Source organism: Bemisia tabaci, chromosome 7, assembly GCF_918797505.1.
Source record: "Bemisia tabaci chromosome 7, PGI_BMITA_v3".
Classification (NCBI taxonomy): domain Eukaryota; kingdom Metazoa; phylum Arthropoda; class Insecta; order Hemiptera; family Aleyrodidae; genus Bemisia; species Bemisia tabaci.
The window spans coordinates 11,640,189-11,664,639 of NC_092799.1; the positions used below are offsets into that span (position 1 = coordinate 11,640,189).

The 24,451-nt window shown below is 39.7% G+C and overlaps 1 protein-coding gene across 1 annotated transcript in view; it reads left to right on the forward strand.

The window, feature by feature from the left end:
- LOC109035266 (protein O-mannosyl-transferase TMTC4) overlaps window positions 1-23,051 on the forward strand; it is a 220,756-nt gene extending 197,705 nt beyond the window's left edge. Inside the window, exon 12 of the mRNA XM_019048839.2 lies at window positions 21,108-23,051. Within this exon, the coding sequence (XP_018904384.2) occupies window positions 21,108-21,224 (117 nt within the window). The 3' untranslated portion in view covers window positions 21,225-23,051. The remainder of the gene's footprint in view (window positions 1-21,107) is intronic.
- The last annotated feature ends 1,400 nt before the right edge of the window (window positions 23,052-24,451 follow it).

The following is a 24,451-nucleotide window of genomic DNA, read 5'->3' on the forward strand; positions in this document are numbered from 1 at the left end:
TAGCTGAACAAATGTCCGACATGTTTCAATGTAGGTTTTACGATAAAAAAAATGCTAATTTAACTAACCGCGGTTGGTTCGATTAGCTGATTTGACAATTCAATTGCTAAAAAAGTGACTGCAATGTTTCAATATAGATATTACAACAAAAAAATGCTACTTTAACCACTATTGTAAGCTCATTTAACAACAGGGGTGGTTAAAGTAGCATTTTTTTGTTGTAAAATCTACATTGAAACACTGCAGTCACTTTTTTAGCAATTGAATTGTAATCAGCAATTTAATTTTTTCCGCGTTGAAAAACACACGTTTGGCTCAAAACGGAAAAAATGGATTGCTGATTTGAGAATTAAATGGTTCAAAAATATGTTTGACATGTTTCAAAAGTGCGTTTTAAAAGAAAGGGAAGCTAATTTAACCAACCGCGGTTAGTAAAATAAGCATCTTTTTAACCGTAAAACCTCGTTGAAATATCGTTGAAATCTACGTTGAAATATATTTCGGTAATTTTTTTAGCAATTGCATCGTTAAATCAGCAATTTAATTTTTTCCGTGTAACGATCTGAGCCCTCACGTGAATGAACGTAGTGAAACGGTTACAAATTCAGGTATTTCCATGAAATCTCTCCTTTCGTCATTTCGTCGTCTCCCGGACGAAGGAACGTAACTAAATTCCAAGCTTGCCAAATTGACCACAACAATTACCTCATTTTACAAAAATGTACCCGTGCAATTTTGATCCAAAATTGTCTGATTTTAGCATGGCATCTGACGAAAAAACTGTAATTTTTTCAATTGAAAATGCCCAAGATTCTCTTAATTATTACTCAATTTGCGAGGAGAAATTTGGCAACATTGGAATGGAGTTACGTTCTTTCGTGTAGGAAACGACGATTTTCGCGGACTCCCCGGCGGCCCTGGAAGAGGTATAAATAAAAAAGGCTGCTCAAAAGAAACGAGCGGGTCGTCGCGGGCTGAGAGAACGACGACGCGGCGGCGGAGAAACGAGGAAAAACTTGAGAATAATTATATTCGAGTTAAACGTAAGATTTTTTGCCAACTAATATTCTTAATTACTTTTTGTTCTGCTCGTCGCTCCCCGGCTTAATTCGCCGTCTCGTTTTGTTCTCTAATTAATATCCAAACAGACTAAAAATTAGCTTCGAATGAGCATTTTTTCCGACCAAACTCGCTCTTACTACATTTAATTATCTGCAGTCTGCCCTTGTTACTTCTGCGAAGATCCGGCTCTTTCCCCGCCGACGTTTTATCCGCATAATGCTGTGGCAAAACTACCGGATCCCGGTTTATGCGTCCTTAGTACTCTGCCGTGCTATGGAAGAACGCCGTATGAGCCTCTAGGCGTTGCCAAATTTCTTTTGATAAAACACGAATTTCCCGCGGTGAACATCTGAATATTTTCCCTCCAATTTTGCGGATAATTTTGTTCACAACTTCACATAAAGGTCCTGAAAATTTCAAGGAAAAATATTCATAACTCTCCTAAAAAAGAAATATTTTATCGAAGGAAATTTGGCAACTCTCGAATGTTCATACGGCGTTCTTCCTTAGCACGGCAGTACTTGCCGTGCCGAGTGAAAACCTCGCATGGGCATTCATGTGTTGCCAGATTCCCTCTTTGAAAATATGAATGTTGTGAGAAAGTTATGGATTCTTGTCCTTGAAATTTTCGGTCTCGATAGATAACGTTGCGAACGAAATTCTCCGAAAAATCGGGAGAAAAATATTCATCAATCTTCCCGAAAATCTAAAAGAAATTTGGCAATGTCCGTAGGCTCTTATGACTTTCTTTCTTAGCACGGCTGTACTCTGAGAGAACGTCACGAAAGCCTTCAGAAATTGCCAAATTTCCTTTGATAAAACATTCTTTCCCTGGGAAACTATGTTGTCATGAGAAATGTGAAGTGAATTGTGTGTAGATTTGTAATTTTCTCTACTTTTTGTATATAACCCGAAATTTCAACCAGGGTAAAATTAAACCGAGTTCTCAAATAGATCGTTTTGTTTTACCTCATAAAGCATCAAAAACCCGAGATAGATTTGATCGATTGAAATCATTTTATTTTTTGATCGAATTCAAATATTTTTCTTTAATATGATTGGTTCGAAAAATGAACAATGTAATGATAAAAATCAATCGTATAGTTTACTTTATCGCACTGATTGCAACGATGGATAATAAGAGGAACAAGCGAGGCGCACTCAGTATCGCATGCGCAACGAACACAAAAATAATTTCATTATAGCGCCTGGATACAACTATTCGAGCTCCTTGGATGTCCGTATTGCATAAACACGGAATTGAAGGCGTTTTGGCTGCCCATAACACTCATCGTTTCATCCGTGCTGCGCTAATCAGCGGCGGGCAACGCTGAGAGAATTGAGGATAGCGAAGCGCCTTTAATACTTTATTTCTACCGCAAAGCCATCATTTCGAGTGTTACTTACTTCATAAAAATGTTTTTAAGTTGATTCTAGAGACAATAATGTTGCCGTCGTCAATCATCATCCTACCTTCAGCTGATGGTTGTGAGTTACAAACGCCGAAATTGCGCCCTGTCAGTTCGTATTCGGCCCGAATTATTACAGGGTGTAAATTGCGGTGTAAAACCGCTATTCCGTACTGCCGGGATAAGGTAGAACTCTGTATGAGTCCCTAGACGTCGCCATATATTCTTCAATGAAAACCGAATTTACCGGCAAAATTTGGATTATTTTTCTTCACTTTTTCGGATACTTTTTTCGCAATTCAGTCAAAAATATCTGAAAATTTCATGGGGAAATATGCACAATCCTCCTCAAAAGTACATGTTTTTTGCGGGGAAATCTGACAACTCTCGAATGTTCATACGGCGTTTTTCCTTAGCACGGCACCATAGAAGTGAGACTGAAATTGGACCGCGTTTATCAGAAAGGAACCAAGCCACACCAGCTACTGCCAATTTTAATTGGGCAATTTAATTTTATACATGAAAAAGATTGTGCGGATTTTTGTGCAAATTTCAGAGAATCTTTTCTACATCGCAAAGCAAATTTCTCAAAATTTTCAAAGGAATCCGTACAAACGTTCTCACATAGAAAATTAAATTCGGCAATAGCTAATGTGGCTTGGTTCCTCTCTGTTAAACGCGGTCCAATTCTGAAGTCTTTCATCCATATTTCATGGCTACAAGTGTACCGGGTTTACATCGTTGCCATTAATAGTCGTAAAATTCAACATTTTTGGAAACTACGGATCGGATTACTGTTAGGCACTAGATGGCGCAACGATCGTGATCAAGACAACGTTGAGAATTGACAGCGAAGATCCGGAGCCGAAAACACAAGGGATGCTAAATCTAGGAACAGGATCCTTGTCACCCAGTCGCGGACAATATCCTGGTTTAAGAGGCGGCCACCAGAGTGCGCTGTCCGTTTCAATTATTCACGCGCGCTCGTTGTAGGGTGATTTCACGATAACAGGAATAGTTAAAATGTGAAATACCTGAGAAATAAAAGTGCACCAATTTTAACAGGATTTCATTACCTCATTCTAAAGGTATTAAACTTCCTTTATCCAGCTTTGGCACGCTCTATTTTGATTCAGTGCAAAGTTAAAGTGATTGATAAACAAGCCATTGAATCAGGTATCAGCGCTTTCCGCGGGACTGCTGGAGGTCCACGCAAACATAGCGGCCCTGCCAAATTGTGTCGGTTACGTAACAGACACAGCGTAACCGACACTCAAAAATGTGAGATTAAAGATGATACAAAAGATGAAACTTGGCAATTCTTGAGTTATGAGGTGGAATTAATGCTGCCTTAAAAGTTTTCTAAACTTTGGAGACTTCGTTTTAGTTTAATACTATTAAATTGAGGTTTTTGCGTAGTGAGGAATTAGTGCTACACACGTAAAAATCACTGGTTTTCATAATAATTTAAGTTTTCATTGTAAAAAAAACTGACTTATCAGTAATGGTTTTGTCAAGAAGACTTCAGCGAACAATTTGATGGCAGTTTTGAAACTCCTGACTCCATCTGGCGAGATAAACACTGCACTTAATACAACTGCAAAAATTTGTTGCCAAATGTGGCGACACCTCTTTCTTATGACTTTTCTCGCTCAATAATAAACATTTCAGTTCAAACTGGCAATTTTCTTGAACACTAGAGTCTCTTTTCAGCAAATATTGCCAAAGAGTTCATGATCAGTACTGATTTGTTACCGCAAATTGCTCTTTTGCTTCAAAATCGGGGTTGGCGACGCGTAACCGACCGGACATTTTCGGCCTTTAAAGTCTCATATTATTAAATATAATAATAATTCATCATATTTTTTAGCATGGATAGGTTCAGGGACATCATTCCTATTGATTAATTAATTTGGTTTTCAATCGTTTTGCCCTATGTCGTTCATAACCCACGGCGACACGACTATTCCTATTATCGTGAAATCACCCTGTACAGACAATGTGAGGGTTGTCAAATTGGATGACATAATGGTGAGAGTTAAGCAAGAGAGTTGCATCTACACAGGAGATAGGCAATTGCATCATCCGGGTACTTAGTACTAGATTATCGGCATGTCTGTGCTACTATCCGATTGGTTCATCAGTTTCAGACCTTGAATGGAGCTCTCAAGGGCCAGTGTTAACAAACCCTATCTAGGGGAATTAGCATTATCGAGGCAGAAATTAATACATACATGCATACATAGTAGGTACTCTGTGAAGCTTAGACTTGACAGTTCCCTATTCTCCCTTAGCTCTTCAGGGAGTTAACACTCCCTCATTTCTTGCCAAACCCCATGTCGCCATCCTTTTACTGGGCATCCCCTAATAATATAGAACAATTAGAAATTAATCATACTCATGGAAAAGTGCAATTTTCAGCAAAAAACATGTATCAAAGTCCGTTTAAGACTTATATCCGAAGTTTGATATCCAAGGCGGTCCTAGAGTAGAGGCAAAAAGACTTTTGAAGCTTTACCTAAACGTTGCCTACAGCCAGAGAGTGGTAAGATTTTTCTGTGAAAAAAGGATTAAAATAGGAATAGTCTTTCTAAAAGGGTGCTCTAGCATTTTCGGAACGATCTTGGTGGAGAAAACTTAAGTATTGTCATAGGGGAAAGTATACCGATATCTGCGCCGCTCCCCTGTGAATTCCCTTGCCAAACGCATGTGAGGGTGTGATAGTGCATTTAGTTATGAATTTAAATAACATAGGAATTTTTGAAAAAGTGAATTTTGAGGTGAAAAATTGAATTTTCTACATTCGATGGTTATCAACCTTGAAGTTTTCAAATATCACTCTCCCTCCTGTCAAATTTTATTCTAAAGGGTCAAAAATAGCTTTTCCAGGTTTTCCTAATGAGTACCCGTGTATTCTTGCAACCAGTGTACACTATATAACCCCAAAACCAATAATCAGATATTCTTTGTCTGGAACGTACCCTCAAGGTATAACCCCAAAACCAACAATCAGGTATTCTCTGTCTAGGTACCGCATCCTGAAATTTGTCACCTTTTTGCAAGTTTATATTGGGCCCCAGGGGCTTCATGAAAGCCTGAAATTCGCATACCAACCAGAAAACGGCATGGTTATTGTGTGCCAAAATTGAGCCAGCAATACTCTCGAAATACTCAGCCGCCGCGCTAAGGAAAAACGACGTATGAGTTTTTAGACAAAGCCAAATTTCTTTTGTCATCTAACGAATTTTCGGGAAAATGTTTAAATATTTGTAGTACGATTTTTCAGGAAATTTTGATTTTAATTTGATCTAAATAGTCAGGGATTTGGAATCAGTTTTCAAATCGCAAATTCCTCACACATGCAACATCTCCATTGCACTGGGTCCTTTTTGCTAAATGCGATCCAAATTATGTTTTATCTGGGAAAATTTGGCAACTTTCGAGTACTCATACGGCGTTTGTCCTCAGCACGGCAGTGTACGGGTACGGGTACTCTATTCGCACGCTTAAGGGGAGGCAGATGAGGCCGTATTTTGTCGTGGAGTACGGGCGCCATGCACGTACTACAAAGTGGGGAGCGAGCTCACATGCAGTTATTAAATTCAGAGCCGCTAACTCGGTTACAGCCGTTTCGAGTTTTCACTTATTTATGGAAAAGCGTCTGGAATCCCCGAACCCCGGACAGGGGCCAAACGGGACCGTCCCGTGAGCGGCGTCTCGTTGTGGTCCCGCGCCCCCCTTCCACTTCCACCCGCGTTGCCAAATCTAACGTGACTCCTTAGTTTCCTACGATATAGAAAATTAGGAAACTGATAAACAAAGTGATGGATCAACATGACGAGGAGATAATGAAGCGATTCTAGCGGCGGAATGGGTTCTAATTTTAGAATAAAGGGGAAACATGATGAACCATAAGGGACCACTAGACAAGGTACAAATTTCAGCATTCTGATACATGTCTCTTTACCAAAATTTTACGTAAAACACGATGCGCACAACGAAAATTACCGAAATTAACTCCTTCCGAAGATATTTAATGATTCTTGGTGCGTGAATTGAAACCACCCGCTCATGAAAACTCAATGCTCTACGTGATTCACATCGCGCGCTAAACGTTATCATGAGCGTCTCTGCGATAAAAAAATCTGGCAACCTCCATCTTGACACTTTGGCTCAGCTATAGCAAATTACTTATAGTTTGAAAAACACATGGTGGGAAATGAACATTGCTCGATTGAGGAGCTTGCTGAAACCGTTGTAGTGCGCGATTTGACTCACGTAGAGCTTTGAGTTTCTTGTGAGCGGGCAGTTCAAATTCCTCGTAACCAATATGAAATAAAAATGTTGATATCTCCGCTAGGAGTTGGTTTCAGTAATTATCGTTGCGCGAATCATGTTCTACGTGAAATTTTGGTTAAGAAGGATGTATCAGAATGCTCAAATTCGCACCTTGTCTAGTGGTCCATTGGATTGCATCCATGGGGAACCCCATCTTTTCACTTGCACATAGTTCCATTTACCATGAACGAATACGTCCATATTAAGTCGACCGATGATGAATTTCAGCTTAATTTTGGTAAAATTTGCTTTAAAGTTTTTAAAATGAAGAAATTCTCTGCAATTTCTCGCACGGACTGAGCGAGATTCGACTCAAAATCGGCGCCGGTGCGTCTTGCGGGGCTGAGTGAAGGCTCCCGGAATATCTGGCTCTCCGCAACTCTCGCACGAGTTAGTTTTGAATAAATAACCACCCCCCCCCCCCACCCCGAGCACCCCGCTCCCGATAACTTAATTAAACCGATACTCGTTCTTTTGGCGTCGCGACGACCCCCCGCGTGCCGCGTGACCGCAAACCTCGATTTTCATACCAATAAACCAATCTGACAGCCGGAGAGCCCCCCCCCCTCCTCCCGGCAACTCGGGTCCCGAGTAAAGTATCCCTGCAAATCAGGGGCAAAAACAGCTTTTCGTCGGGGCGAGAGCGTTGTCGTTGTGACTGCGGAGCACATTTGGACGTGTTTCTGCCGACGGAACTAAGTGCATTGAGACATGAGCCCTGAGACCCCTAACAGTATATGCATAATAGGGCTCACGTTATAATGCACGTAGTTCTGTTTGGAAGAATTAGGTCCGTTTAATGGCGTTACTTAGTGAAAAATAGCGGTCTCACCGGGGAAAAAAACCCGCAGTTACAGCGACCGAAACCTCGGTTTGCATAGAACAGCCAAGTTTTTGGTCTGGATGACCACATGGAAGAAAGGGGTCATGTTGATTTAACATCCTAGATGCGTTACTAAAGTTTACGGAAATATATTAATCGCTAAATGGACCACTAGACGAGTTATGAATTAAAGCATTCTGATGAATGTTTTATCTTCAAGTTTCACGTAAAACACGACTTGCACAACAAAAGTAACTGATGTTAGCTCACGAACTAGATACCAACTTTTTTTATTTTAGAATTTGCTATGTGACTTTAGGATTTCCCGCTCACACACACACAAAAAAAAAAAAACAATGTAGTCAAGTTGAATCAAATTGCTTCATACGACGAGTTTGGCAAGGTTATAAATCGAGCATTGTTTTATTCTTACTCTGTGCTGTTTAAGTTATATGTAATGTATTGCAATAGCAAACCATAAATTGCAATAGCAAAGATTGAGGTTGTCATAATTTCATTATACAGATACTGCCACGACAACGTTTAAAATGTAATTGGATTGAATTTTGCAAAAAGGAACCACGAGCATTGCAATGTTGCTAAGATTTTGCAACTCGTTTTGGGAAAAAAGCTGATTATCCATTGACAGTTTCCATTTTACTCACTGAAAACTGTGAATCTAAGACAAAAATTACCATGTAAATTCCATATTTTTCATGATTTCTGTTATTTTACTGCAAAAGATGAAATTGCACAATCTTAGCATTATTGCAATGCCTCTGGTTCCTTTTTGCAAAATGCAATCCAATTTATCTCAAGTAGATTATGGGTTTTTATGAGCGGGAAATTTAAATTTACACCCCGGAGAATTTATTTAAGTATTTTTATCGAGCAAGAGAAGAATTTAAGCGCAAAGTGTTGTTACTGAAATTGACCCATCTTCAAAAACTACGAAATCACCAAACACCCCTGAAGCTAAGTCTCGCCAAAATGAAAGAAAATATGATAAAGGACTAATAAAGGAACCTGGATGCTCATACTTGTTTTATTTCACTTACTGATAGATTCCTTTATCAGTCATTTTTATACTATTCATAGATGCTACTCCGATCATGTTTAATTAAAGAAAATGTTCTACGATGTTGAAATTTGGCCTAGTGACTCTTCATGGCTCCTAGTTACACCTCCTAGCGGTGGAACTCGAATATTTTCCATTGTTACCAAGTCAAAGCAAAATTCCGTTTTTTTTTGGGCCCCCTCGGATTACTTACCTACTTTATTCATTGCAACCACCCGTTTTCACCATCTCTCCATTTTCTCGTCGTCCATTTTTGATATCGCTTTGTCTATCGATTGCAATGATCAGCCAACTGGAGTTACAAGCATTACTTACAAAATGTCTCATCTTTGTGTCACACAGTCAATTCTGCGAGGTATTCCAAGCGAAACCCCACCTTGCCCCCTTAAGAAACAATGAATAACGTTCTAAGATGTATAATCGTCTTAAGACGGATATGAAGGCAAATGAGAACCCCTCCCCTCTTTGAAAATCCGTCTTTGAAAACTTGCAGGGTCATTTTCCGCATCTTCACCTTCCGCGGCGGACTCAACGTGCTAACCGGGAGCGTAATTCTTCAATCCGGACCAGCGTTGCCACAACGCTCCCAAAATTCAGCAATTTAGCGCCGTTCCCCATGGAAACGAATCGATTTTTACTACAGATTGGCATCCTGGTTGTGGGTTTAAGTGGTGACACCGGTCTTCACCAACCCCTCAGCTCTTTCCCGCGCCTTTGTGGACGCGCGCTGCTCTTAAGTTTGTCGGTGTGCTCTTAATGACCATGTTGCGTCGTTGTCAAACCGCCCGAAAGAACTCACCTCCTCCTATAATGGTAAACCATCGCATGAGCTTTCGAATGTCGCTAAATTTTATTTGATCAGATGATAAACTACTGTGAAACTTAGGATTATTATTTTTCCAATATTTTAGAGAATATCGTCAACATAGGAGATGTTTCATGTGTGAGGAATTTGCGCGGATTGAGGATTTGACTATTGATATTTATGTAAAAGTTCGCGAGAAACACGATGGTGCCACTACAATGTTTCTCTCTGAAATCAACTCCTATGCTCAAAAAAAGCTCTCAAGTTGAGGCCAAAATGGAGGAGATATCTCACGCTATCCTGAGAGTCCACCTCTACACCATGACAATAAACTCTCCATGCAAAGACAGGGAGCAAATACATTAGCAGGGATGCCATGTTTTCAGTTTTGGAGTCCCCAAATAATGTGGTAGCCCTGTCAATGTATTTGCTCCCTATCTTTGCATGGAGAATTTGTCTTGATGTAGACGTGAACTCTCAGGATAGCGTGGGATATCCCCTCCATTTGGCCTCAACTTGAGAGCTTTTTTTGAGCTTGGGAGTTGATTTCAGAGAAAACCCAGTGGCACCATCGTGTTTCTCGCGAACTTTCACATAAGAATCAACAGTCAAATCGCAAATTCCTCACACATGCAACATATCCATTCAAGGTACACCTTTTTCACTTGCAGTTGCGATTTTGCATTGGGAAGGCGCAAAGGTACAACTATTCGTGCTCTCCGGAATGCGTGAGGTATCACGCCCTATTTGAAGGCGAAACTGTGAAGTTTCCATGTTAAGATTGTCGTCGGAATGTGGATGGAAAACAGTCAAGGTCAGCGTATGGGCAGTATCACACGTCACATAATTATTCACTGCTATGGAATAACGCCATATGAGCCTTCAGACGTTGCCATATTTCCTTCTTAAAAGGACGGTTGTACTCAGAAAGCGATTTTTCAAGTTGAAAATACGGTTGTTCGTCGTTGAACTTTTACATAAGAATCAATTGTCAAATCGCAAATCCCTCACACGTGCAACATCTCCATTCCGTAAAACGCCTGCATAAACATTCAAAAGAAATTACGCAACTTCGAACACACAGAATAGTAATTTAAACCCCCATAAAAATGGCAACCCTGTAACAAGCTGCAGATGTAGGGCAGGGGGTGCGCACCAGGAATAAGATTTCGACACCCAGGGAGCGCAAGCTGGGAGGTTAATTAGGTGATTGACTTGCCGGATGGTGGCCATGAATTGCTAAATTTCACGATACGGGGACGCGACAGGAACAAATCCAGCAGTTTTGTTCAATTTCGATTTCGTCATTCAGAGCAGCTTTTAAAAATCGTGAACAAAACTCCAGAACGAAGTCACGGCGTTCTTAATTTGGAAAGCAGAGGGCAGCATTGCGATTGTCTACTCGATAGCTGGGGAAACTACCGGCAAGCAACTGTTACAGGTCCCAAGCCACTCACTTTGCCTACCCAAAGTTTTGAAGGCGAACTTGTTAGAATAAATACTACTCGATCGGAACCACACGAAATGGATCTGTTGCTGCAAGAGATTCAAAAGAATGATAGTAACTTACATGGCGCGAAATCCAACTTAAATTTTGACGAGCACAACGTGAAAGTCTGGAATCTATCTCTTCACACACAATTGGACTGCATTTTGCAATTCGGACCTATAAATTCCGGCCCGGTTTAAAAACAACGTATCTGCCATTAGTTTCCCTATGCACATAAGTGTTTTTTCAGATGAACCAGAATTTATAGGTCCAAATTGCAAAATGCAGTCCAATATGCGTTACCCTCATCATGATTGTTTAAAGTATTCTTCATGAGGGAGGGATATCGACAAGATTTTGGGCCCATCCTAGCTGATTTTCTTCAAGTTGACGATTTTTTTCTCATTGTAGATCTTCACTAACCAAAATGCATTGCGATCTCTTTTCAGGTCCAATACGCACCTGAATACAGGGCCGATTTTGGTGAAAACTGCGAGTTTTTGGTCGAACGTGACAAATCCGAATTTTTCGCCAAAATTGGCCTTCAAACCCATGTTTCGGTTAGTACACTGAAAAAAATAATATGCTATTTTAGCACCTAGATTGTCAAAAATGTGTCTGGTAATCCTAAGATCCCGCCTTTACTGCCCCCGCAGTTAACTTTACATCCTGTGAATGCAAATTCAACTGTGTGAGCAATCAAGGCAGCATCTTAAGATCACCAGACACATTTTTGACATCCTAGGTGCTATAACACCATACACTTTTTTTTCAGTGTATTAGATCTGATAAGAGACCGAAAATGACCGAATCTCGATACACTCCATCAAATGTAGACGCCTCATATCGAAATCCCTCCTATTTCCATCGAAGATCAAAATGAAATGTCTTCAAAACGAAATTTTCTCTTTGTGTGCTACTAGGGCCCGTGCTGCAAAGCAAATTGATTTTTTAAACATGTTTGCAATGAGCAAAGCGAATTATACATAAAATAAAATACATTTAAAGAGCCATGACCTTGCGAATAATACAATCATAATATTCAATTATTTTTGGTATTAATATCTAATTTATACGCCCGAAAGGCGCTTTTAGCTGAAATGTAAGGTTATAGCTCTTTAAATTTATTTTATTTTATTTAAGTTAATTTTTGTCGGCGGTCCGGCAACGCTGCCGTTTTCGTGGGCGGTGGTTAGGCGGGAACGGACGAGGGGGGAGGGGGGGGGGGGGGCTTAATCACAAGGAAAACTGGTCGACATTACGCTTCGGCCACGCGGACCCGCGATAATGAGAGACCTATGGCCAGCTTCTCGTAATGACTGTGGGTTGAGTTACGGCCCCGCGCAAAACGGTCAGTTTCGCCGCGCTCGCGATGGGGGCGCAACACCCAACACGGGCGGGACGCGCTGTTTGCAGAGCGGTTAAGGCGCCACTGTTGCCTGCTGCGCCGCCCAAATCCGACGGCCTCATGGGCCTCTGTACAAGGTTTGAATTAAGGTGCCTCCTCGTATAGGATGTTCCAAGTTTAACCACACTGAAAAAAAAATCTCGGTGTATTTACTAAGAAAAGGGTAAAATTACCAAGAATTCAGGGTTCTATTTGATCCCAGTTTTTTCTTGGTAAAATTACCATTAATGGAATTGGTAATTGTACCGAGAAATCTCGGTAAAATGATTGAACTTTCTCGGTAATTCTACTGGACCTTGGTAAAAACGCCAATATTTTTTATTGACTGTGGTAGAATTACCGAGATAAAATGGCAAAGTTACCGGGAATTGATTACCAATAAAAGTGGTACTCTCACCTGAAAAATACAGTAAAAATACCGGTTTTTAGGTAAGCTTACCAGTTCGTCTTGGTAAAATTACCAATAATTGGTAAAAAAAGTGAGATGGTAAGGGTACCAACGGACCTTGGTAAAAACGCCAAGAATTTTTTTTCAGTGCAGCGGGATTTCAAGGGATGATTCTTTGGCTCAAAATAAAGTGGTCCACTATAGGCTGATAATTAAAATTGGTAGGCAAAGCGAAATAAAAAGAAGAAATAAGGAGTATTGGGCGATCCTATTAGTTGAAATGGGTTGTTCTTACAGACTCAGGGAAAGGGGAATTAAGGACTAATTCCAGGATGTCTTTTCGGATACAGTAGTTAGTCTATCACTTACCTCCTATGTCCGTCGTAACCACCTGCTTCTACCGATAGGATCATTCCATTTTTCTGTCGTCTCTTATGTTTATAGCTGTGTCTATCAATTTCGCAAATTTTTAAGGGCGGTTTCCCATCATCTGCGTAAAAATGTGCAATTAGTGGTAACTCTTGGTATCAAATCCACGTTCCAGATCAAGAATTGTATTTGTTAGGTTTGAGGACGTCCTGGAATTCATTTTTACAAAATATGGCTAATTCCAAGTGGAAAGCAACCAATAAACTTCCCAAAACTGCAAACATAATATGTGACCTGGAAATATGATTTGGCGTAGAAAATTACTTTTACTTAATTGCGAAGCATGACGTTTGATCTTAAACTGTCCCTGGAATTTGAAAAAAGAAACGTTTTGGGCCGCGGCTATAAGAAGTGTATCTTAGAACACATATTTTTCGATCGTATTTCAAGCCGAGGAACCATTTCCTGGATTAGAACTCGCTTGTCTAATGTGTTGTGTCCTCTACTCATAAATGGACGTCATTTTTCAATAAGGAACTACTTTTGACCCATCTGTAAAAGCACATCGGTGCACAGACAAACCAATGGTACGTACGTTGGTTCTTAAATGAGCCGGATATTGTAATTTCTTATTGCAAAATGTAGTCCACTTATCGATCGATCCACAAGACACTAAAAGCTGGCAGTTCTCAGCTAACTAGGCAACTCACAGAAAGGTGGGTGATTAGAGCTGGGGTCGGGGGAGGCGACAATACGTCCGAGAATACGCTGGCGGTTACGCGATAAAACAATTGTCCTTTGTTGCGTCCGGTTTGCGAGAGGAGGTGCCAGTACAATAAAGTGGCCCATCCATTATTTCGCATACTTTAAGCCGCTTCGTACCAAAGGCACGGCGCCGGATAAAAATTGCCACGCAGCGTGACGGGCAAGTTGTCCCGCGAGCATCGAAGCATCAAGAGTGTTTTTTCAGCTGCACCCGTGAAATGAACAAATTTGCCAAAAGTATGAGGACAAATCTTTTTATTAAACTTCTTTTATTACAAAAATTTGATCAGTTAATGTCAACATACCGATACATTTTTAACTGAGAGTCATATTCAGGGTGTAGCTGAACAATTAAAATATACACATACATTATAATATACATCAAGACAAAATAAACTCAGAGAGACTTTTCGTCCAAAGAATTATTAACTGAAAATTTTTCTCAGCGTAGCATTTAGGCGGGAAGCACGATTAACTTGAATTTCTTGAAATCGACTCTTCTGCAGCTGAAAAACCAAACAGTGAAATATTTCAGGCAAAATTTCCCAGATGTCTAGATTTTTCACGAATAATTAATTGGCTTTTCCAGATTTTCTTGCGCTTTCCTGACTGTCACCAGCTCATTTCAGCTGACCCATAAAATGAAATGTTTCTCATTGAACATTCAAAAGAGGCTCTTTGCTTATCCAAATGAAATTTTTTCTACGCAAAATTCCATAGATTCCTGTTTTTTTTTTTTGGGGGGGGGAGAGGGGGGCTACGAAAATTGTCTGATTTTTCCGGATTTTCTGTTACCCTTTTCCTTGACTGTCACCAGTTCATTTCAGCTGACCCATGAAAAAAAAAAATTATTCATTGAACATTCAAAAGAAGCTATTTGCTTATCCAAATGGAAATTTTTCTCCGCAAGGTTGCTCTTCTTTTTTTCTTTTTTTTTTGGGGGGGGGGGAGGCACAAAAATTGTCCGATTTTCCCGGATCCTCTGGTTCTCTTTTCCTCGACTGTCTCCACCTTATTCGAGCTGTCCCAGCGGAGTAGCTTTATCTCGCAACATTCAAAGAGGCTCCCTTCCATCCAAACGGAATTTTTCCTTCGCGCTGGCTCTACAGAAAAACGCTCTTCGGGTACGTGCAAAAATGATACCGCATATTCATCCCTGCGCGAGACACTGAGAAGGAGAGGAATGCTCATCGGAGCGTTAAAAATGGGATCCGCCGAAGCACGACCTCTCCCGCGGGGACATGGGCGCGGGGTCGCGATTTTAAATCCCTGGAAATCGCGTCGGTTAATTGAGACGCGGCGCGAGAGAATCGAACTCAAATGAAACGTAAAATTTACTTCCTTATCGCCGCCAACTTCCAGGGTGGGATCAAAACTCCCTCCCTCGCGCGGCCGAGCTCCGCGTGAAAATTCCTCCTGACCCTCCCAGCCCCCCCCCCCCCCCACCCTTCGCTTCTCGGAAACGTTATTGAAAATAATTCCCCCACTCCCCCTCTCCCCCCCCCCGCCCTCGTGCTTCAGTGGGTCATTGTTGTCGAAGGTGGTCGTTTCAGTTATGAAGGCAGGGCTATTTGAACGGGAGCCTATTCAGATGATTTTATATCGAGTCTCAAAGGGTCTCGTCTGTAATGTACCTTCGGGACTTTATTCGCTCTCGAGTGATAGTGATTTTTGTGCTCTGTTGCGCTAAGAAAAAACCCCGTAACTCCGTTCAAGACTCGGCATTCATCCTCCATATCGATGTTCTCCCAAACCACGTATCTCGGTTTGTGACGTCGTTGCAGACTTCATGTCACACTTAGTTTTTAAGTGAAGAGCTATGTAACGTCAATTCTTAATTCCTCAATTTTTTTCAATATGAGCAAGAGAAAAATGTGTATATAGGTAAATGATATACGTGGTGTTTTTTAGAGGAACTCAGCAGGACTGAGAAATGCTCATTGAATCACGCGCGTTGGCGCGCCTTCAATTTCAGCCGATACCGTGCAACACCTTGGTGCCACAATAGTTGCTCGAAGCGCCGTGGAGGGATTTCACGTACCCGCTACGTTGGGTTTTCTTGAGCGCGCTAGTGCGATTTCCACACTTTTAACTTTCAAGCCTGTTGTACTTATATCGTAAGTGTCTTGATGACGGTGCAATGACAAAGCCTCCTTGACGATTGGCTGTATTTATTTAGGACTAAGATGGACGCTAGTGTCTTGATCGCGTCAACCATTTGGACGCGTGATCACGTGCCATTTCCATTTTTTCAGTGGAGCATGTTTTTCAAAATTCATTTTCGTTGCGTTAGTAATGGACCGATTTCAAATTTTTATGGCGTTACGCAAGGAGTTCCTCTAACAATATACACTACCAAAACTTATAAAAGTCCGTATTAATCGAGGTCTGGATGCAAAATTCGTGACATTGGATGAAATCGAAAATCAAAACTTAGAGACAATTTTGTCCGTAAGTAAATATACAATTCCTGAAAATCTCAAGGAAAAATACGCATACTTTCTACAAAAAAGTGTGTTCCACGCGAAAAAAAAAATGAAATTGCTGATCTGACAATTTTCTAGTTAAAAAGAGTTTCCGACATGTTTCAATGTAGATTTTACAATAGAAACATGCCGGTTAAATTAGTTTTTCGCTATTGTAAAACGTACATTGGACATATTTGGTACTTGTTGGACATATTTTTCAACAATTTAATTGTTAAATCAGCAATCCGTTTTCCCGTGCATTTGGAGAAATTTCGCAACTCTCGAATGTTCAGTTCATACGCCGTTTTTCCCTCACACTGTAGCGTGGAGCACACTAGAGTCTCTTTAAACTGAGAGTCAAGACAACACCCCTTCATGGAGTCACAAACGGGGATAAAGATTACAGAAATTGAACGTTATTCGTAATCTTTGATCGGCCCATTCTCAAATTCCTTTCTCCGCTCCTTCTCTCATTCCGTTTGTTCCTTGCCGAACCCGTAATTCCCTGATCCATTCCAGATTATAATATTTGCAATCGATGAAAATGTAATATTTACTCTCGTTTGTGACATTGTGAAGGCCTAAAATACGGGAACCAATCAGAAATGGATTCACATTGTCTTGACTCTCAGTGTAAAGGGACTCTACGGAAGAACGCCGTATGAGCATTCGAGAGTTGCCAGATTTTCCTCGATAAAACATGCATTTTCGAAAACATTCATGGATATTTTCCCTCGAAATTCTCAGATATTTTAGATTGAATCGCCCACAAAATTGTCTGAAATTTTTAGAAAATAATATTCGCACTTTGCCCAGTAAATTCGGTTTTTATCAGAGGAAGCTTGGCAACGTCTGAAGGCTCACACGGCGTTTTTCCTTAGCACGGCAGAATGTTCATACGCTGTTCTTCCCTCGCACGGTAGCGTGGACCACGCGGCAACGCCGAAGGTTTCAATGCCGCGAGACACTTCCGAAAATATTTGATATGCACATTTTTAGCCGGAGTCGGGGCCGGGCGCTCGACGAAGCGTGACGATGCGATTCCTCCGGCCCGCGGAATCGGTCCCTTTATCCTCCTGATTCGATTAGACACCGCTCTCTCATATATCGTTTTTTGAGTCCGCGTCTCCATCGGCTTCCTCCCTTTTGATTTTCGATTCTTCATTCGTGCCATTAGATCCGCGCCTCCGTCAGCTTTGTACTTCCGCCTCGACGACTCGCCACCGCCGATAAAGCCTCCTGTCGTCACCAACTTACCAAGGGTCACTGATCCGGGATTCTTGACCGCTAAATCGTCTTACGTGAATTGACTATCGTCCTGCTTCGAAAAAGAAAGAATGAAAAATGCGTTTGCGACTCTTTGCGAGGGAATTCCCTGCTAAAAATGGGGAGTAAAGTTGAGTAGAAAATCGAAGTCATATGAATAGGATTTTAACTCGTACGAATAGAATTTCAACTTAAATGAATAGAATTTAACTCATATGAGCCACACGAATCTCTTCACGAAGGGAGAATTGAGGCGCCTTCAATTCGAGTGATACTTCTTGCTTTGCCATAAGGTTAGTTTAGTTGCGTGACCTAACGTAAACCAGCCTAACTCCGTTGCGATGGATTCCTTAGCTTTGCAATTGATTAGAATCATTATTCCCCCCATATATGAACGAAAGTTACAAAACGCATCCTCTTAGGCAAATTAATGTTCGTCTGAAATCAAAGTTTACCGCCGACACCCTGCTAAAAATGGTGAGTACAAATGAGTGGAAAATCAAAGTCATATGAATAGAATTTCAACTTATATGAATAGAATTTAACTCATATGAGCAGAATTTCTCCATCCAGTTTTTGCCAACTCCTATGACTAGAGATTTCAACTCACACGAGTTCAGCGTTGAATCTACTGTGTCCGATATCTCAGAAACTAGTCTCGGCATCAAAAAAATCATAAGGACAAAACGTTTTTATTTTTCAAAATTACGTACTAATTCGGTGTCTCCTGGTCAGAAACGGCACTTCTGAAAAATGAAAAAAATTGAATTCATATGAGTTGAACTTTTCTACTCTTATGAGTAGATATTCTAGTGATATGAGTGAATTTCTACTCATATGAGTAGGAAGTTTTATTCATGTGAGTTGGCGAATTCTGAATAGCGTACTCGTCATTTTTAGCAGGGATAGCGCCTACAGGACTGTAGGGATACTTTACGCACTGCGCCAAACACAGTTCGGTGATATGAGTAGGATTTCTACTCATATAAGTAGGAATCTCTATTCATGTGAGTTGGCGAATTCTGAATAGCCTACTCGTCATTTTCAGCATAGGGATTCCCTTGCACCTTTAATATCCTAACTTTAATTTGACAAATTAATATTATCATATAATTTAACTAAATCTTTCGTTTGTTAACTTACTAAAACTGATTAATTTGTTCAACTTCAAAGGTTAATGTTTATAAACTCAAGTGAAAAAATTGTATCTAATATGACCTTCCAGTAATCTTACTTTGTTACGACTTTGTCTGAACTTATTTAAGAATGACGGACGAATAACCCGCCCTTATATTTGGGTAAGTATTATTTTGTGCAAAGGGAAAACGCCGTATGAATCTTCATGTGTTGCCAAATTTCTTCCGATAAAATACGAATTTTCAAGGAATCTGTAAAATATTTTTCTCCCTAATTTTCAGAGAATTTTACTCGGAATTCGATTCAAAGTATGTGAAAATCTGATAGAAAAATATCCATATCCTAATTTTGCCTAAAAATTACAGTTTTATTAGGGGGGATTTAGCAGCTCCTGAAGCGCGCGCTATACGGCATTCTCCCGTTCATTGCCTGGTGTAACTGCTCCAATGTGGCTGGTGACGATTTCAGAAATGAAAAGCCACTTTAAAGCAGAGTGCACTTCCTTTGGGTACTTTTCAATACTTTTCCAAGTCATGTTTACCCTTCAAAACCTCTCTAATGTGTCATATATAAACAAACCGCCGTTCAAACATCAGCTCCTTTCTCTCATTCGCCGTAGATACTTTTTGATGCGTGTAGGGCTCTATTTCAGCCAAATTGGAAACTAACGACAATCTAAAAAACATTTACCTCTCGCAATTTATTCAAAATAAATTTACGTTTCAAGCAGCACTCGCTCTCCGGATAAGCAAGCTGACAAAAATTAAACAGCCAAGTGTAACTTCTCGCACAGGTATAAATTAGGTAGTTTTTCATTTTGACCTAAAATCCTCCTGGGTAAATTGTGAGGTTCTGTCTCTAAGGAAATAATATTTCTGTAAACTGATATGATTTATTTTTCTGAGGTTCTTTTCTGTATTTGTTTTACTCTTTCCTGTAATGGGTTTTTAACGAAGCGAATCAAGGATTGCGGAACAGCGCGGCGCACAATATTCTTAACAAGCACGACATTACAACTCGTACTTGGTGATTTATGGTATTCAGACTTAGACTTTACTGCTGGCCAATTATCATGACCAGTTAATTATCATGGGTGTACTACGAATAAAAACTCCGAGCAAGCAAGTGCCGTGCTTGCCACTTCGCACTTTTTTTCAACCCAAATCGTCCACTTTAAATGATGTCTTTCCACCGAGGAAAGAACTTCGAAGAATCTCGCAAACTGGTACACCTTATTTCTTACATTAAAGATGACCATACCTGAATCAGTTGTTTTCAAAAGGGAAGAGTTCCATTCCCCGATGAATATTAATTAGCATGTCCTTTTAGAATGGACTTGTTGCCTTTACATAACTTATTCAACTGAGATGCGAAGGAAGAACGCCGTATGAGCCTTCAGACGTTGCCAAATCTCCTTTGATGAAACACGAATTTTCTGGGAAATGTGCGAATATTTCTAATTCCATTTTTCGGACAATTTCGTTCGCAACGTGCCTCTAGCCAAGGTATGAGTTTAAACACTACGCCTCATGTTTCCTCCCTAAAATTTTACGGGGGAACGAATGGCAGGACGAGAACTCTGGAAATCAACTCTTGAACTTCAAATTATCGTTTCGTTAACTAACAATGGTCAAATGGCAGAAATGCAAGTAGTTTCTCTACCAGAAGTTAGCTTTCATACTTTCGGTCGGGTAGATCGTTTTCTACGTAAAATTTTAAAGAGAGAACACGTGCTGTTTATCTCTGGTTTAAACATTGTCTGATGGCCAATTCAAATCAAAATATTTGAAAATTTCAAGGAAAATTGTATAGTAAACTAACTCTACTACTAGCTAGAATGAGAGGGAACCTTTGCGACGCTCGAACGTCTATACTGCCGCGCTAAGGAAAAACGCCGTATGAACATTCGAGAGTTGCCAAATTTCCTTCGATAAAATGTTTATTTTTGAGAAGAAATATCAATATTTTTCCTTGAAATTTTCAGGGACCTTGGATAAAATTGCGAACAAAATTTTCTGAAAAATTGGAAGGAAAATATTCATAAGTTTACCGGGAAATTCGTGTTTTATCAAAAGAAATTTGGCAACGCCTAAAGGTTCATACGGCATTTTTCCTTAGCACGACAGTATATGTTGTCCATTGTACGTGCGAGAGGAGCGATGTTACGAGGAATCCTCTCCAAGCAGCAACACACACGACGCCACTCGAATTAATATTGTTGATACATTATATTTTTTCACCCAGTACTTCATGTAATCTTACGGTTTGACCTAATACTTGATTTATTTTCTGTGTGTTCCAGAACGAGGGATTACCTCACTCTTGCAAAAGGGACGAAACGAGGACGTCTTCGTCTGAAAGCACGGCCAAATCAGGATCAAACATCACCCCAAGTTCGGACTCGAAAAGCTTCCAGTGATACTCAAGTTTCTCACGGTTCAAGGTATTTCGAGCTCGAGATCTTCCAGGCTGAGCGGATATCAAAATTGTAGAGACATTGAAGTATAGAAACACGCGTAGCATCTGAAAAACGCTGTGTGTTTCGCATTAGGAAATATCGTGGTTCCTCCAGATCATTCAGAAATTAAGGCCAACGATGACGAAGATCTAAATTGTTAGTTTTATTCTGCTCATAATGTTTCAATTAGGGCATTTTAACCTCCGTGCTGAAGAAGTTGAACGGTGACAACATTTTAAGGCTGAAACGTGAGAAAAAGTTTGATGAAATGACAGACACATTAAATACGTTTTTGTACCAATGTGATATACCAAAATCAAACACCCATATTGTATTTCTTGAAAATTTCTTCACATACCATATTTTCAGCAAGAAATCAAATGAACCTTATGGTTTAGGCTTTTTGTGGTGTGACCACTAAATGGTAAAGGAAAATTAGAGGAACATTTCAGGCCAAGTATTGACTTGTTCATGCTCTCACTAAAAAATGAAGTAAGAGGAGTCAGAGGAGCGACGATTTTTGCTGTCAAGTTCGTTTATGTATTATCAAGGGAAATCATTGATCTCATAATATTAAAATCACCCGCGTTCCATTGAACTACTTTGTTTCGGCTAGGAAAATTACTGTCGAGGAAAATTACTGTTGAGGAAATAATTTCACATAGTTTCACAAAGTACTTCCTCCCACTCTAATAATTATTGTACATGTAGACGTTTATTTTTTTATCAGAAATTGGCTCACGAGATTTATTTTTAAAGTTTAGAAACTATGTAATTTCAAAGGCTGATCTAGGACACAATTTATACCTCCATCTTGATGAAAATGCTGTCAGAGGTGATAAATTTGGTGTTGCTTGAATTTGGAGATGCAAATCAAAATATGCATTTTGTCTAATGAGAGTCTTCCCTGGCCGCTTTGCGGCTAAGTCTCCCAGAGGCGCTTTGCACCATTACTTTGGACCTTTTGTTCAGTGACTATTTTTAAAACTTGGCAACACTGATGTTCTTCCATTTAAATGCTCGTAAAACAATCGATTCACAGCAAGGCAGCTTTACTCTTTTCAAAGCGATATTTTTAATGGATTGAAATGCAAGAAAAACAATGCTGCCAAATTTCAAGAGCCGCCACTGCTCTCTTCACGGCAGGAAGGTACCACAGCAAGAAGTCAAGGGTCGTAGCTCAAAAATCTGAAGATAATGAGCTGATCCCCTGATTTTGAGAATATCGAACACCGAAAACAAAAAATCGGGGTCGACTTCTAGATTTAGCCTGCCAAAAAGTTGACGATTATGAAGTGATCATAATAAATTAATACCTGATTAAAATAGTTAAAATACAACTTTGATGTCGATTATTTTCAAACCTTGTCCTCTGGCTGACTTTCTCTTATTAATATAGCTTGTAAATTGTTTTTTAGCCATGAAAATATTATAGGTTCTAAGAGGGTTGTAAATGCTCCTAGATCAGCCACTTTGTAGCTTACAGGAGTCTCAATAGATTTAATTTATTTTTTCTGTATCCAGCGGTGAAATATTACCTCTATATTTCCAAAATGTAAATAAGAGTATTGAGGAATGCATATACTGACGTATTATATAAGGGGCTCGCTAGGAGCTTTGGGAATAAAACCGTGTAAATTATTGATATATATATATTACGGTAGAGGTTTAAGTTCCTGTACAAATTGCATAGAAATTATCGATGTCATCCATCATATTTTGTAAAATTTACCAGTGTATTCATTTGATTTGATAAATAGAACCAGAAGTTTTACAATGTATCTGTTATTCTCTCGACTTTATTCTGTTTCTCTCCTTTTTACGATTTGAAAATGAGTCAGATCTCAAGATTCACTATTGTAAATATCTGATGGCCCAGTTTTTTTTTTCCCCAAAAAGAAACTCGTTCGCATGTCATCAGTGGTAATTTTCACCAGTTGGCAATAAGGTTCCCACCAAATCTCTTGCGAATAATTGACCTCAGCCGGTCACAAAAACTATTGCTTGTTTTACATGTATTAAATATGTGTCAAACCAGGAGTTGCTAACTTGCAAAAGTTGCCAATGTCTCGCAGGATCATAAGCTGATCAGGCATTCTTTGCAATTTAGTAAAAATTCAAATATCTTCTTCTCCATTATCATAAAAGCCAATTTTAATAATATTATTATTTCAATGCAATTATTTTATTATTTTATTAGTATTATTTTATTATTCTTTCAAAAATCCTGCGTGAAATGTTGGATCGACTTATGATCAAGGATTCTTACCACTGAAACGAAGCTCAGCCATCCATTATAGAAACTTTCAATTCTTAAAAAGAAGCAGATGGTGGAATCCTCTTTCAAAAATTTAAATGGAAAATACTGGATGAAAGTTTAGGTGATTTGATAATTTCATGAATGCTCCATGTGGATCACTATAAAATGGAGAACTGCTCCGAAAAATTGCGAAATAACGAAGGTCTTCAAAACTGTCCTACGCGTGAGGTTGATCGACGAGATGCCTGAATCGATATTAAGATATGTTTTCCAGCACAAGGATTTAAAGTAAACAAGACAAAAAAACCTCAAAATATTATACTTACACGACCCAAAAATTTTCCCAAAAAGCCTTCGTAAATATTGATTTCTTTGTTACAGTCAGCAAATCTACATGACTTTGAATGGTTACATCATAGATCTATCGCCAATAGGTAGAAAATAGAAGAATTCGAAAACCAAAAAATGCGAAAATGATTGGAGATACTACTCAGAGGCTCTGTGAGTGACCCCAGGCATATATGTACGTCGATCCGACACGCATTGGATCGAGTCAATAAGAAAGGTCGCTCATAAATTTTTTACTAAAAAATTCATATTTTGAGGGTTTTTTCCTTGTTTACTTCATGTCCTCGCTCTGGAAAACATATCCTAATATTGATTCAGGCATCTCGTCAATCAACCTCACGCGTAGGACATTTTTGAAGACCTTCGTTATTTCGTCAAAAAATCAATTCGTTATTTAATTCGTCAAATTTTGAAGTTCATGGAGTGTCTCTGAAAAAAAAATTTACGAGGAAACCAATGGAAAATTTGTTAGAACGGAGTCATAAGCTTTTCAAGTTTCCAAATTATGCCCGACCGCTCCCATTGACTCGATCCACTTTGCGACATCCCAGCATTCCCAGCGCGACTGGCACGAGTTCGG